This window comes from Meleagris gallopavo, chromosome 6, assembly GCF_000146605.3.
Source record: "Meleagris gallopavo isolate NT-WF06-2002-E0010 breed Aviagen turkey brand Nicholas breeding stock chromosome 6, Turkey_5.1, whole genome shotgun sequence".
Classification (NCBI taxonomy): Eukaryota; Metazoa; Chordata; class Aves; order Galliformes; family Phasianidae; genus Meleagris; species Meleagris gallopavo.
Window position 1 is genome coordinate 49,710,704 of NC_015016.2, and position 15,371 is coordinate 49,726,074.

Consider the following 15,371-nt stretch of genomic DNA (forward strand, 5'->3'; position numbering starts at 1 on the left):
AACAACAACTCAGAGCTGGCATGCAAAATTCATAAATTTATTCAATGAACACCAAACCTGCATTACTTTGGATGCATTAAACTTCCCCTAAGGCCTCCCACCAGCACAGAGCTGTTATCATGAATGACTAGTCGACCTATTCAAGATATAATGACTATCTCACCCACTGCCAGGTAGTGACCACTCACCCACATTCTGTGAGCGTTTTCCAGTGAAAAAATATCTGTGTTTTTGACATGAAAAATGAATCACCAGGTAGCTGTCATACTTTACCGTTCTAACTGCCTCCAAACTTCAGAAAACCACATACCCAGACTGCGTGTATTCCTGCATCACAGAAGCAATTCTTTGTACTAGTTGAGCTGTTGGAATGGGCTCATGATAAACCAAGAAATATTGCTGGGCCAGCTTTCGTGCTCTGTGTACAAGTACTCTAGAAACAAACAAAATTATCCTATTAGAAATCCAACTATTTGTTACAATTTTAGCTGAAAATTCTTAAAAATTACTATTCAAAGGAATTACACTTCTGACATACAACCAGTGTACAAAAAATTGTACTGAGTTATATATATTATATTGAGTTACCAACTCAGTACTCCCTGAAGTACTTCAAAAAACAGAAACTAAGATTGAATTCATTGCTCTCCATTTCACACTCATTTTTGAGATACAATATTATTTACCAAGGTAATTAATATATTATAAAAAACCTTATAGAGAAAGAAGATCTCATATACAGTGTAACACAACATAATATTACACTATACATATAGAAAAATGTATCTAAATGAATAACCAAGCATAATTTTTTTTAAATACCTGTAATCTGGACCCATACCACTATACACTAAACCTATATGTTTGGTAATTGGCTCTACTTTATGGACACTCCTTTCATCATAAAGAATGGATTTCTGCTTCTTTTCCGTTGCTAACACCACTCCGTTTGCAGCTAGAAAAAGAAAAAAAAAATGCTATATTAAGCTACTCTTATAGAAAGCAGTTGAAATACAGGTTTGTAGGAACAAAGAAATTTGCTCCTCCGTTCTTAAAAATCTCTTCAAGTTTACAATCACGTTAAAGAGACACTTTGATGAATTTACCCAACATTTCCCCAATATTTTAAAAATAATCAGACAGCTCTCATAATCACATTTTAAATATTAAGTATATATTAATAATTGAGCAGTCAAAATAACTATTTCTATACATGGAAACATATCTAGACTTATTTTCTTAAGTAACAATATTGCTCCAAACCAGAGGCATTTGTTTCTACTGGTTGTGTCCCCAAAATTACCCTAGCAACTTTCTTCTCCTCAAATGGAGTTCTGTGTTCCCCATCTTCTGTAAGACAGTCATTCTTTCACTGGTGGAGTTATGATCTGAACAAACCTTTAATCCCAACCGATGGAGCTCCTGCAGCCACTGCAGCCAAAGCATACTCAATCTGAACAAGTTTCCCAGAAGGACTGAAAATGAAAAGGCAGAAGTAAGCCTGACAGTATTCTGTTAAGCTCAAATTTGCATCAATTTGATGTTAACTTCCTTTTTAATCTTTTTACAGCTCATATCTGCGTACCCTAACCATAATATAGGAAAAAAAAAAAAAGAAAGAAATCTGAAGGCTTTAAAAGAACCAGGCTGATAACAGCCCCAGAACTGCTATCCCTGCTTGTAACATCAATGAAAACTAATGCTTCTTGGGTAGGACTCGATCTGATTGCAGTGCAGTTCTCCAGATTTGTATCAATTAAACCAAGTTTCCCACTCAGTGAGGGAATATTCAGAGCACATCATGAATTTCTACTGAAATAGCGTTTAGACATGTTTTGCAAAAGATTTTGAAACAGTGAGGCTCGCTGTTGAAAGACAGAAGCAAAACACTGCTATTCTTTTTCACTGATAGGCCAACGACAAGATGCAAATCTCTCATTTCGCCCTCAAGTATTCCCACATCTGGCTTCAACGACCATTAACAAACGCAAGCAAATCAATAATTTTCTGTATGAGAATCAAAGCACCAGAACATCAGCGAAATAAATTAAAAGGTAGCACTAGCTCAAATCAATGATTCTCAGTTCGTGGGACAAGTGAATATGGAGAAGCACAAGTAATTGCTATCTCTTTCTTGTGAACACAAACCCAAACAGTTTCACAGTATCAGTGCTTTGCAAAGTACAAAACGCTTGTTAACTCCACCAGGAAAGGGCTAACGAAACATTCACTCCTTCTAGCAGCGCGGGCACATTCAGCTGAACTCACACACTGAGAACATTCCTCTCCTACTGCCTCACCTGCTAACTGCAGCATCACTTCCGTGAACTGCTTTGCAGTGACACAATTACAGAGCACTGCTCTGAGGTCAGGGAGACACTTCACCAAAAGCAGACTCCTGCTTTCAGTTTCTCTTTTTGCACCTTCGTAACGCAATATAACGTAACATCATGCAATACAACGCAATACAATACAACCCATCCCTTCTGCCCAGGCCCAGCAGCGCTCGCTCAGTACCGCAATGACTCTGCACACTCATCGTCGCCCCCCACCCGGACGGCCGCCCCACGCACACCGTGTGCCGTCCCGCTCTTCTCCCCCGAGCCCGCCCGCCGTAAACCAGGCGGACCCGCGGCTGCCCGCCCCCCACTCGGCACCTGAAGGTGGTGAGGGAGAAGCTGTATCCCCGCTCCGCCATTTTAGCACCAGCCCCCGGCTATTCTCGCCAGCTCCCTCTGCGCATGCGCGGTCCGCCCGATCGCCCCGCCCGCTTCCGGCTCGGGGGCACGGCGCGCGCTGATTGGCGACGAGGGAAGCGCGCTCGGGAGCGCCGCCGTACGCCGCGCCCGCGAGGGGCGCGATTGGCCGGGAGGCCCGCCGCGAGGCATGCCGGGTCTTGGAGTCCTAGACCGCCCAGCCGCCCTTGCCCGCCGGTTGCCGCAAAGGATGCTGGGAGTCGTAGTCCCGGTCTCCGTCGTCATTACGCTGTGACGCGTTCGAAGCACTCGCTTTCCCAGAATGCTGAGGGCGGCCGCGGGCGTCCGCTCTCCTCCTGCCGTTCCTGCCGGCATGGCGGTCGTGGTGTTGCACTCGGTGCCGCCGATCCGCGTTCTCCTCCAGCGTTGCTGGCAGCGGCTGGAGCTCGGTCGCTGGCCGGCCGCGTGCGGGGCGCAGAGCCCGCTGTGGGGTAGGCCGAGGCGGGCGGGGCGACTCTAGGGCCCACGTTTGCCCTCGGGCGGTCGATGGAGGTTGGCGGTAACGAGTTCCGTTTCGTCCCTTCAGGGCTGGCGCCGGCCGTCCAGAGCCCCGTTTGTCTGCCGGAGCCGGCAGCGGGCGGCGAGGGGCCGGGCTTCCTCGGCGGCGTCCTGTGGATGGCGGCGCCGAAGAAGAGGCGCAGCATCGAGGTGAACCGGTGCAGGAGGAGGAACCCCAGCAAGCTCATAGCGGTCAAGGTGATGGCGATACACGGCTCACCATAGGGAACCGTTATGGTGGTCAGAGCCGCCTTGTTCTGAAAGGGGGATGAATTTCCCCACTATTTCATTTATTGCTTCCTACTGCTTCGTTTTTTGTTTTTGTTATTGTTTTGTTGTTGTTGTTTGTTTTTGCTTTAGCTCAAATTACTGAATTTCTGTTTTTGACTGCCTTTCTTTTTCAGAGGAACATAGATGTTTGCCCCGAGTGTGGAAACTTGAAGCTGAAGCATGTTCTTTGTGGTTATTGTTATGCAAAAGTCAAAGCAGAGACTCAACAGATACGGAAAGAAATAGGTAAAAAGGAAGGAGGGCCGTTTAATGCTCCTACTGTAGAGACTGTAGTGCTTTATGATGGAGAAAAGCCCACTGAAAAAGATGAAGGCAAGCGGATCATTGAGAGAGCCAGGAAGCGTCCATCTTGGTTTATTCAAAATTAACAGCAAGACAGAGCATGTTTTCCTAGAATGTTTTCCTGGAATGTTTTCCAAGAATGTTCAGTCAACGCTGATACTGAATAAGTGTGAACTTTTAGGATGCCTGATGAAGTCACATTTCATGTCATGTATTGCTTCTGTAGCATACAGTGGGCAGTGTTCTTGGTGATATCTATCATAGCAGTCAACAATTAAAGAGAAGTTGGGATCAGTCTTCTTGGACATCTGCATACAGTACAGTGACTACTTTGTCCATTAATGTTGGATGCTGTAAATAAATTTTTATTACTGTTAACAATGGAAAAAACAATCACAGATATACAATAAAGATTCCTAAAGAAATCTGCTTTCCAGTTTTGGCTGCTGGTCTTAGAAAAAAATGTTTAAAATTATTGTTGATTAGAAACAAGTAATATTATTGAGGAAGGATATGGTTATCTGATAATTTCCATTGCTCTTAATAGAATCTGTCTGGATATCTCACACTACTGCTGTTTGAAATCCTCAGTGATGTTCCTGCTTGTGGGTGAAACAGCAGATGCCAAGTGATGTTTGCTCTTTTTCAGTACTAGACTGAAGGTTATTCTCTCAGCTGGCACTATGCAAAATAATGCCCTCTGAGTGTGCTGTGGTCACTTCAGTAGAGAAATGAACTGAGATGCAGTGACTGGAACTCTGTAAGAGTCAAAGCTCATTGTTTGCAGCCATTCCCATTTTGTAGTCTGGATGGTCTGCAAAGAACAACATCCCTTCCTGACTTGTGTCCTCTGCAGAGTGAGGGTGGCTTTTTGGTGCTGTAGTCACAGCAGGTAGCTCTGTATTTTCAGGTTGGTTTTAGCCACCCAGAAGTACCACAAGCATTAGGGGTTTAAACTAGCTTCAGTTAGCTGCCTGAGCCTATGCTGTCCTGGTTTGGGGAGCTGTGGTGGTGAAGAACTATTCAGTGGCTTTCTACTGGTTTATTTTTTTGTTTGTTTTGTTTTTAATTGTTTGCCACTCTAGAGGCTCCCCCCAAATTGGGCAGTTGATCTAGTGTCTGATTTAGTGGTTGGCAACTCTCGAGCATGGGATTTGGAAGTAGTTGGTCTTTGAGGTCCCTTCCAACCCATACCATTCTATGATTCTATGAAAATAAAGTAGAAGTTTTGATTTCTTTCCATTTAAATAGCTTTGATTCTTTTTTTTTTTTTTCTTATCAGTACTAATGAGAAATGGAGAAATTATAAATATTCTTTTTAAAATATTAAACAAGTTATAGGAGTAGAACCATTGGAAAAAAAATAGGGGACGTTTTTACTTCTCTTTTGGAATAATAGAATTGTTATTATTTCTATTATTATAAAAAAATTATTAAAACCTGGGATGTCAGTGTGGTGTTCATTTTCTGGAAACTAGAAGTCTCACATAATTAGATGATAATAAAAGCATGCAGTAAAGAGCATCAGAAGGACTTGTGTAACATTTCAATTTGGGAATGTTTTATGGAGCAAGTGAGTAGTGCTAAGTCTTTTTTGTCTTTTTTTTTTTTTTAAACTTCAGAGTTGTTAAGAAAATATTAGTGCTTGTTAACAGTTCAATCTATGCAGGTTGCTCCCAAAGTAATACCTCCTATTTAGTTCCATGAATACTACAGCAGGTATATAGGCAGGCAGTAACTCTAGTTGGTAGAGCAAATTATTAGTTACAAAGCACTATTTTCCAGCCTATTCCCTACCAGTAACTATGCATTTTCACCAGAGAACAGAAGAGTGCATGCCATGCTTGTAAAATCTACACCAGTGGAGAAGACAGCTGCTGTGATGGCATCATTTTTTGAAAGGAAGTGTATAATACATAAAATGGATTGAGGAATGTCCTATTTGTAAAAGAAAATATAACCAGTAGCTCAATACAAGGTCAAATATAGAGTACCAGCTTATATGAAGGTGTGGAAATACACCTAAAGCCTTAGGTCATTTCTGAGGCTTGTTCCTGACCTGGGCAGTCAAAGCTGAAGGGAGCAGTAGGGTTCATCAGTTTTAGTTTTGTATTTCGGTCTATGGGCCCATCCTTGGGCCTCAGGCTGGGGAGGGCCCAGGGCACATGGCATCCTAGGGCAGTGTGAGGGAACTGAGAAGGTTCAGGGAGTATCTGAGTGTTGACTACACCTGCCTACTGGGAGCATGGAAGATGAAACCTGACTTTTCTTACACTCAGTGACGGGAGAACAAGAAGTGGCAGACCCATATTGGAACATGAACAACTTCCAGTCAGGCAGAAAGAAAAACTATCACCACGAGGGTGCTCAGACGTGGAACTAGCACCCTACAAGTGCTAGTGCATCCTCCCCAGGGTATCCAAACTTTACTGAGCTTGACTGAATCAAACCTACAGAACAATCAATCCTCTAAACAAGCCATCTGCACCAGAGTCTTCACAAAAAAAAAAGAATGAGTCAAAGGGAGAAAAGCTATGAATTAGCTACAAGGGAAAATCTGTCCCCTTAGTCCTCTGGACAGCTTAGTATTTGCTGCTGCCTCCTGTATCTGTACTGGGCATGAAAGCAAAACACTGAAAACATTTAGGAAAAAGGGGCACATTGGGATCACTTGATACTGTGTTGGCATAGGCACAGCAAACTGTCACCAGAAACATGAATACAAGTGGCTTTACTTCTTAGTGTAACAACAGTCTGTACATTCTCTTGGCACATTGTTTTTAATTTAGTTGAAACACAGGAAATAAACACCTCATTTTCCCCTTTGCCTGATGTAGGATCTGAACACTTTCACACTGGTTGAGTTACATAGCACCCAACTGATGGGGGACAGCCACAGACACACCTGTGTCCCTGACCCTAAGCTTTTTTCTCAATACTCCAGAGATTGTGGAGATCAAATCTGTCCAAACTACTTATCTAGAGGCATGACTGATATCCAGCTACAGTTTGTGCACTGCCATGGAGGACCTGGCTCCACCTTCAACCACTTCTTCTGTAGCCAAGGAAAGTACAGGCTGAGGACAGCAATCCCTAATTGACCTTCTCATCCTCAGAGTGCAAAACCCCACCACCAGGTCCCAAGGACCACACAAGCCCTCCAGCAGACCCCCCCGCTGTCTCAGTACAGCCACCCAGAGGACAGCAGGCCCTGTCCTACCCACCCCTCTCCTTTTTGGATCAAGGCAGAAGAGATGCTACCTTCTCCTGCTCCAGGGTCAGGAGTGAGGGATGAAAAAGTACGGCTGATGCAAGCCATGAAACTCAACAGTTTTAAATGACTGCATCTCCATTAGCAGTGAACATTTTCATGGTGCTTGAGGTACATAGGGGTAAACTGATGGGAGACAACCACATACGTGGCTGTGCCCCTTTTCCCCTTGAGGATGACCCCCATAGGATCCAAGGGATCCTCTGGATATTAGGAAAAGGTTTCTGCCAGAATTCAAGAAGTGTTTGGACGACAGTCTCCAGAATGTGATTTGAATTTTGATTGGTGGAGCCAGGTGTTGGACTCAGTGATCCTTATGGGTCCCTTCAAGTCAGGATACCCTATGGGCAGGGCATCCTGGCCTGCATCAGAAATAATGTGGTCAGCACAACCAGGAAAGAGATTGTCACCTTGTGCATGGTACTGGTGAGACTACATCTCAAGCATTATTTTGGGCCTCTTGCTACAACAAGGATCTTGAGTTGCTTGAGTTGCTTGAGCATGTGCAGAAAAGAGGAATGAAGCTGATAAAGGAACAGGGAAACAAGAACTATGAGGAGAAAATGTAGGAAATGGGATTGGGAAGAGGAGCATGAGAGACTTCTCACTCTCTTGGTGTACCTGAAAGGAGATTGCAGCAAGGGGACTGCTGGTCTCTTTTTTGAGGTTACAAGTAATAACATGTGAGGCTACAGTCTCAGACTGTGCAAGAGGAGGTTTGATTGGACTTTGGGAAGAATTTCTTCATTGGTGCGGTTGTCGAGCATTGGGATGAGCTGCTCAAGGCAGTGGTAGAGTCCTCATTGCTGGAGGTACTCAAGAGATGTGTGGATGAGGCACTAAGGGATATGGTTTGTAATAGAACTTGGCAGATCAGGCTGATGGTTGGACTTGGTGATCTAGGACTTCCTCAACCTATATGATTCTATGATTCTTAGTTCACTTTTCTACCTGTACCTTTGCAATGTTAATATGTGCAGGAGGTGTTCGTATTTGTATCAGTGCCATATGATCAGACATCATTCTGTTCAATTATTTGGATTCAGTAGGAAATCTGTACAGCTCGTGCCATTTTCAACAGTCTTTTAAATATGTTTTTATGAGGGCTACCCAAAATGCCTCATGTTTTATTACATGAGCTCATGACACAAGAGGTGGTGGTACAGCAGTTGAGGGTGAATGTTCCCACCAACATTTCATTCCGTTTTGCTACCATGTGACATATGGCAGCAGGGGGCAGTTTGACAGAATGGCATCTGGTGTCAAGTGTGTGTGAAGCAAAGGGGTGTAACTTTATGTCTCCAGGCAGAAAAAGTTGCACCCACTGACATTCATCGATGCTTGCTAAAGATGGAGACCAAACAGTGGAATATGAATTACATGGTCAACATTTCTTTAGCAACTGTGCTGTCTTAGCAGCTGTAAAAGTGGGTCATCTCCACTGGTGCAGATTTTTATGAAGGTGGCATGCAGTCTTCTGTTCACTGATGGGGATAATGCATAACTGATGGTGGGGACTATGTTGAAAAGTGACATTTTGTAGCTGATAATTTGCTGTAGGAAATGGTGTCTTTGTACCTGTTGTAGTTTCTGTGGAAATAAATAGGAGGCATTACTTTTGGAGCAACAGATGCATTGTGAAGCTGTCAGCAGTTGATAAAAGGCGTTTGTTTTTTTTTTTTTGTCTGAAAATGTCATGATTAGATAGATGTTATATGCACGTATGTGCTTTTGTTGTTTTTGGTTTTTTTTTCTTCTAAGTACTGTGCGTAATAAGAATGCTATTCCAAGTGTTGGAAAGAATGAGGAAGAACAAGTAAGGTCAAAAAATACAAGGATGTAAGTTGCTAAGCATTTTAGCATTGTACTAAGATCTACATGTGTAACAGTGATCTCTGGCAGTGAAGAACTGCTTGATAAACCAAGTTTATCTTTAATTTCCCATTTGGTACTGAAATGTTAATAGAAGTTAATGGAAGTTCTGTACAAGATGCTGTAGTAGCAAGAGGCAGAAGGACGTACACAATACACTTAAAAGCACTAGGTGGCAGAGTAGTGTAGCTTTCTGGTAGGTGGAAAAGTGGCTGGTGTGATACGATACAAAGTCAGATTCAAGAAATTTGCATCTGTATGAGTAAGTGATTTGCAAATGGACTAAATTTGCCCAGTGCAAAGAAAAATGTGATAGTTTTCATGGGACATGGGCTCATCATTTATAATTCATTGATCTGAGTGAATTAAATGAGATCTGTACTGAAAAATAATGCACTAGATTTTATGTATACCTGTGAATTTCTGCTCTTTTCTGGATGATTTATTTAAAAATTACAATTGTACCCATCAGTTTCCCTAATAAGAAAGTGGGAAATTACAGATGGCTTCGTAATTCTGTTCTTTTGTACTTCTTGCATATTCAGTTATGTGACATTTTATTTATGCAGCCAGAAAGTTGCAGTTGTAGGTCTGATGGCATTCCAATCAATTTCAAGGTATAGCAACTTTGAATTTGTAAAGTCATAAGGATCAACTTGTAAACAGCAGATACAAAGTGGAAAGAGAGGTAAAACTCTCCCATCTTTTAATGAATAAAGGCATACTCTTGCTCAATCAACACCTTAACTCTGTTCCAAGTCATAATTCAGAGGAATAGCAACAGCTTGCAACATCATTGCTGGTGAAAATGCAGGTGGTGGTGACTATGTAGAAAAAGAGTGCTTTGTAGCTGAGAATTTGCTCTATCAAATAGTGTTATTGTGTCTTTGTATCTGTTGAAGTTTCCACAGAAATAAATAGGAGGCATTACTTCTGGAGCAATCTATGTACTTAAGCGCTTGTCTTTTTCTGTCCAGTTCTTGAAAGGGCACAGACTACAAAAAGTGGCTCTGAAAATGATTATTCTTTGTAAGTATGCTTTTCACTATACAAGAATATAGAAATGTTCTGTTTATGCAACCTCAATGCAGGAAACAACTTATGCATCTGTAGAAGAATAGTATGCCTTAAATATGGTGTGTAGGTCGTGTTATAGGAAGAACAATCCATCCCTACTTTTGGAGCAGGTATAGATTTACATCTATTCCCAGTGTATGCTAACAATACACAGCCCCATCACTCAGACTCATCAGCTTGTCTAGCAATTTGGCTCTTTTATTTTTTTTTGTTGTTATACTATAGGTCTAGAGTGTATTATGTGAAATATTTCCAGTAGGACCTAAGGATTTTGTGTATGCTGTTGGAGAGATTAATGTTTCATTTTATAATCTGAGATTAATTGTTAAATACCAAGAATAGCGGTTTTAAAGGAGATGAAATATGTTAAGGCTCAAAATGGACAGACCAGTCCTGTAGGAAAAGTTCATTCTAAATATATTGAGATTTGAAGTTCCCACTCGTTCATCTTTGTGGCCCGCACCATATCATGATGTTAAAGAAGCCATTGATTTCAGCAGGATTTCTTCTAAGGGAAATCACAACTCCAAGTAACTGGGAGAGGCAGGCTCTAAAGCACCACCTGTTGTGTTATGAAGTAATTTACTGAGATCATGAAAGCATTTCTATTCAAATCAAAGCAGTCAAAGCTAAGCCTTTCAGTTGCCAATACCCATCTTCATGCACTACTTGAGCCCACGAGTCCAGTTATTCTGTAGTCCTTGGGATAATATTATTCATGAATAAGGAATGTAATCCTTTAGAATCTCAGGAGAATGCTGAGACATTGGAATTTCTTTGGCCCCAAATCACTCCTTCTCAGATGTTTTTGTACATGATAGGTTACCACAAAGATTCTATGAAAATAAAATAATGGAGGAAGGAAAACAAGGGTCTACATTCAGAGTAAAGGCCACGAAGGTACAGTCACTGGTGAGTGTGTGGAAGTGAGAGGCATTCTCTTGATGTGTGTAGTAGGAAGAGTGACTACTTGCAAAGTACTCATGCAAGTGACATTGTAGAAACAGATCACAGTGCTGTTGAAATGGATGGGATAGTAGATAGCATTCCTTCATCGTGCATCACTTTCATGCTAGCATTTGATGTCAGCAGCTGAATTGCATTATTGCCATTGATTGGTTGCAAGTTGAGGTGCAGAAAGAGCAAGTAACTTCCTCAAAATTGTCCCCTCGGTCAATGGCATAGGAAGAAACTGAAGCTACTTGCATCAGCCTGTTTTATGCTCTGCTGTGTTAACCAATTAATTATTGTGTTAACCAATAATTGCAGTGGTGATTTAGAATAGACAAGTTTGCATTTTGATAATGTAATTTGCTGGAAAGATGTTCTGTATCTGAACATTCCTTAGGATATAAGCCTAGAAACTACTCTATCCAGAGCTTTTCAGATATGCTGAAAACTGGGTTTATTTCCAAGTGTTTCTTCCAATTTTCTCTTTTCATTTGAGAAACTGATTAAAAACAGCACAAATTTTGCAGGAAGCGTACAGAGACCAGCATCTCCGTACAAGAGGATCCACTCCTTTCAGTGGGATTATACAACAGCAGAATCTGTCACCAAGAATTCAGTGTATGATCTCTAAAAGTAAGTGTATTCCTAGAAGTAAGGGATTAATCTTCCACGGGTTTGATTCTCTTGGTTCAGGAATAAGATGCCTCATTTAGACAAGACATTCTATCTGATAGGAAAAAAAATAAAACAGCACAAGCAGTTAATTTGTTGGGGGGGAGGGGAGTGGGGGGGTGAAAGCATAAAAGATTATTTACCAGCAAAACCAGCAGTAGCAAAGTGCAAATAGTTGGTCTAGATCATTTCTCAAAGACAAGATTTTCCCTCTGAAGGAAGAGAATTTCCTCCTTTTCTTCGTGATGAGAGATGTACATTGCTTTCAGGCCACAAGTGTATCTGCCTCATCTTGCTGAGCTGGCAGATGCTGAGATCCCTGAATCTGTTGCTTAGGTTATATCATTCAAGAGGCAATCAATTGAGAATATGTACTCTTGATCAACAGTAATTTAATTATTTCCACTTTATTGATGTTGTAATGACCCTGATTGTAATGACTGTATCTTCCCAAGAGCATAGATATTAGCTTTGCTAATAAGATTTTCAGGAATTTTATCTGTATCAGGAGCATAGCACCACATGAAGAAGGTGCAAAGAAGGGCTCCATCACCATCTCTGGCTGTTCTTACAGCCACGTATGGACATGGGTATGGATATCTTTCCAAAGATATTGGAAACGTGATGACAAGTGATAAATATGTTTTGTTGGGTGTTCATGAAAGGTCCAGCTTATGGAGTTGAAGTATAAAACACAAAAGCTTCTTGCTGAATTCAAAGATGCAGAGAGCATTGTCAGATGGGTTATTTTTGTGCATGCTATGTCCATGTCCCAACAGGATTCCTCTTTCACATGTGCAGTTGATGTTAATCACTAGTAGTTCTCATTAATAGTACAAAGTGCAAGCAGCAGAAAAGCTGTAATGTACTGTGTGTGATACAAGTTTCCTACTTTCACAGTGAAATCCATAGTTTCAAGTCACAGAAGCTAACATTTTTCCACTATCTTCCCTCAAGAGGTTACCATTAGGTCCTTAGGGAGTATGTTGTCATTAACTGGAAAAAATTGCTTCCATTTATTTGTGCCTCTTTTTCCCCTACAGAATGGGGAAAATATCAGTGTCAGGGCACCCACCCCACACCCACACAAGGAGCTTTGTCAGGAACCTTTTTTCCCAAGCCATCTATATTCTGAAGATCGCAAGAATGCAGGCATAGACATCACAAACAGAAAAGCCAAGTGCACACAGAGGTCCACCTTATAGGGTAACTGGATATTGTTTACAAAGCCTGTTTTCAGCATTTGACACTGGTGCCTACTTCAGTCTATGAGAAAGTCTAGAGGAATCCCCTATACAGAAATGCTTAGCCTATTGCTGAGCTGATATTGAGTTGCTATGGAGTTGATATTTTTACATTTAAACTACCTGAAGCATACCATACTTCCTGCATCAATGAAACATGACAGAAGTGTGGGGGGAATGTTTGGTGGGCTAGTTTTGTTCCTGCTGCAGGAACTACCACCTACTGTTTTCCCCGGACCTCTTGGTATTCTGTTTTCCTGGATTCTATTCGTGAGGCAGTTATTTCTGCAGTGATGGAATGTTTAGAAATTTGTATAATAATTTGGTCATGTTATCTTCACTGTGCTCCTTACCCTGCTGCCAAAATATGCAGATCTTCGGCATTCCTTGTGACTTCCAAATCTAATCACTTCTTTTCCCCATTTGGAATTTTACAGATATGCAAACTGTTGAACATTTCTCTCAAAAAAATAACTTTTTAATTTTATAAAGACAAATTTTCTTGATGCCCTCCTTCAGTTTTCTGTGTATGGCCTTGAGGCTAATTTCACATTTGGTAAGCTCATGGATATAAGCAACTTACAGCAGGATAAGCTTGATTCCCTGTTTACAGCTGTCCTACAGCTGGTCGAAATACCAAGGTTAATTGTTCTTCCAGATTTAGCAATAAAAAAATTCATGCAGGGCAGAGGTTAAACTGTATTCTCATATTTCTTCCATTTTAGGTTTGTAATCCTGGACTGGTGCAATTTCTGATCTCATTCTGTCTTCTTCCAGTAAGGCAACAAACTGAGCCAAAGCTCAAGAACTGGTGAACAGCTTGGTAAATTGTTTTTAGCATTCAGTCCCCAGGATAGTCAGTAGAAGTGGAGAGCTCTCTGTACCTTTTCGACAAAGTTGTGCTGACATAGTGTGTGTGTAGCCTTCTATCTGCAGCTGTCTCTGAAAATATTATCTGCCACCCTCTTACTCAGTTCCCTCACCAGAAATCTTCATAGACAAAAACCATTTTTATTTTTCCAATGCTGACATTGTGGAAGTCATTTAAGCAGAGATTTTTGTCAAGTGCTTTTGAGAACCCTTTTTATTTCTTCTTTTCCTGTTTGTGTTTTCCTTTAAAGAGAAGGACATTGTACTTCTGTGAAATTCATCTCCTACAAAAGAATGCTTTGTGGCTGCACAGCTCCAGTGTGAAAAATATACAGCACTATCAGCAGTGATGTCCTCGTGCTGAGGCGAATCCTCCATTTACTTGCCAAACGATACGTGTATCAAAATTTTGCTGTTTCTGATCAGCTGGAAAAGGCAGTGGCAGCGTATAGATGTGGAGGTCTGACACATCACTCATTATGCTGAGACTAATATGGCTTTATATCTCATTTTAGCTACAGAGGAAGTTCCGAGGCCATAGGGGATTATCAGAAAAGCAGCAGCATGGAGATATGTCTAGAGGGGGAAGGGAAATGAACAGCTGGAGAGTGCTCAGCACTGGTACTCTATAGGGAAAGCAGAGATCTCATTGTAAGTGCAGAGATCATGTGAGCACACTGATCTCACAGGGTTGTGCAAAAGAACACATACTGCTAGTTGTGGACCAGCATCACCACCTGTGACTGACTTTTATCCCATACTGATTTGCTTCCCTTGCTGTATACCTGGCTGCAATACTTTTGCAATTAATTTGTCTGCTAGTTTTCTTCAAGACAGTAGAAAGCTGTACTTTGTAATTAATTAGTTTTTTAACATGGTATCAGTAGATGAGATGTTCTTTAATTAGCACACTCCGTTCTTTGAGGGGTTAGATTTTTCTATTTTGTATTCACACATATATTCTTCTAAGTAGGGAAAATAGTCTTAGAATATTAAGAACTGTTTTTGTCTAAACAAGTTCTTATACAGAAAAATTAATTACTTCGTTGCCTTGTTCTAAAATTTTTTGCAAGTGAGTGACCTTGTCAAAGTCAATAGCCAGAAATGTGGATCAATGTGGGAAACATACGGGCACATTTTAGTAGCTGAAAGAAAGCTTCAACAAGGATAAATATCGTTAAAAAGTGTCACTTCACTTTCTGCCAGTTCATGTATGGCTCCAAATCCTCTTTTCCCTCTTGTTTTCCAAGTTTTATCAGTGAAGCTCTTAACTTTGTTTTGCTGTTTCCACATCTCTGACCCATTTGCGAGATGTTCCATCTTCCTGTACTTTCTTCTAAGGAGCTTTCGTTTTCTTCTTTAGCTGTTGTGTGAAACCGTTAGGCTTACTCCTACTGAAGATAGCTCGCTCTCTTTCCTAGCTCCTGAAAACATACCTTTCCTTGCACTTCCAAGATCTTGCCTGGAAGTGTGTTTGTGACCTGACATTTACATTCAGCACATAAAAAGTCACTAGGCCACTGTAGTATAAAAGTGCCAACACTGCTCCATAAAATTTATTGATTCCAAAGAAAGTACACAGAGGCA

At 41.3% G+C, this 15,371-nt stretch overlaps 2 protein-coding genes across 2 annotated transcripts in view; one reads left to right on the forward strand and one right to left on the reverse strand.

Annotated features, from left to right (window-relative positions):
- The window catches only part of PSMA2 (proteasome 20S subunit alpha 2), a 5,286-nt gene extending 2,511 nt beyond the window's left edge, over nucleotides 1–2,775 (reverse strand). The window contains exons 1-4 of the mRNA XM_003207329.4: nucleotides 2,658–2,775; nucleotides 1,399–1,475; nucleotides 823–955; nucleotides 311–433 (exon numbers count right to left, since the gene is read on the reverse strand). Coding sequence (XP_003207377.1) covers nucleotides 311–433; nucleotides 823–955; nucleotides 1,399–1,475; nucleotides 2,658–2,698 — 374 coding nt within the window. The 5' untranslated portion in view covers nucleotides 2,699–2,775. The remainder of the gene's footprint in view (nucleotides 1–310; nucleotides 434–822; nucleotides 956–1,398; nucleotides 1,476–2,657) is intronic.
- A 254-nt stretch (nucleotides 2,776–3,029) lies between these two features.
- Nucleotides 3,030–4,665, forward strand: MRPL32 (mitochondrial ribosomal protein L32). The gene is made up of 3 exons (XM_003207330.4): nucleotides 3,030–3,187; nucleotides 3,283–3,452; nucleotides 3,659–4,665. Exons 1-3 carry the CDS (start codon nucleotides 3,070–3,072, stop codon nucleotides 3,911–3,913), a joined length of 543 nt encoding a protein of 180 aa, XP_003207378.2. The 5' UTR covers nucleotides 3,030–3,069; the 3' UTR covers nucleotides 3,914–4,665.
- The last annotated feature ends 10,706 nt before the right edge of the window (nucleotides 4,666–15,371 follow it).

Coding starts and splice junctions, on each gene's coding strand:
- MRPL32 (XM_003207330.4), top strand. CDS start 3,070: ATGGCGGTCGTGGTGTTGCACTCGGTGCCGCCGATCCGCGTTCTCCTC. Junction 3,188..3,282: donor GGCGCAGAGCCCGCTGTGGG/GTAGGCCGAGGC, acceptor TCGTCCCTTCAG/GGCTGGCGCCGGCCGTCCAG. Junction 3,453..3,658: donor GCAAGCTCATAGCGGTCAAG/GTGATGGCGATA, acceptor TTTCTTTTTCAG/AGGAACATAGATGTTTGCCC.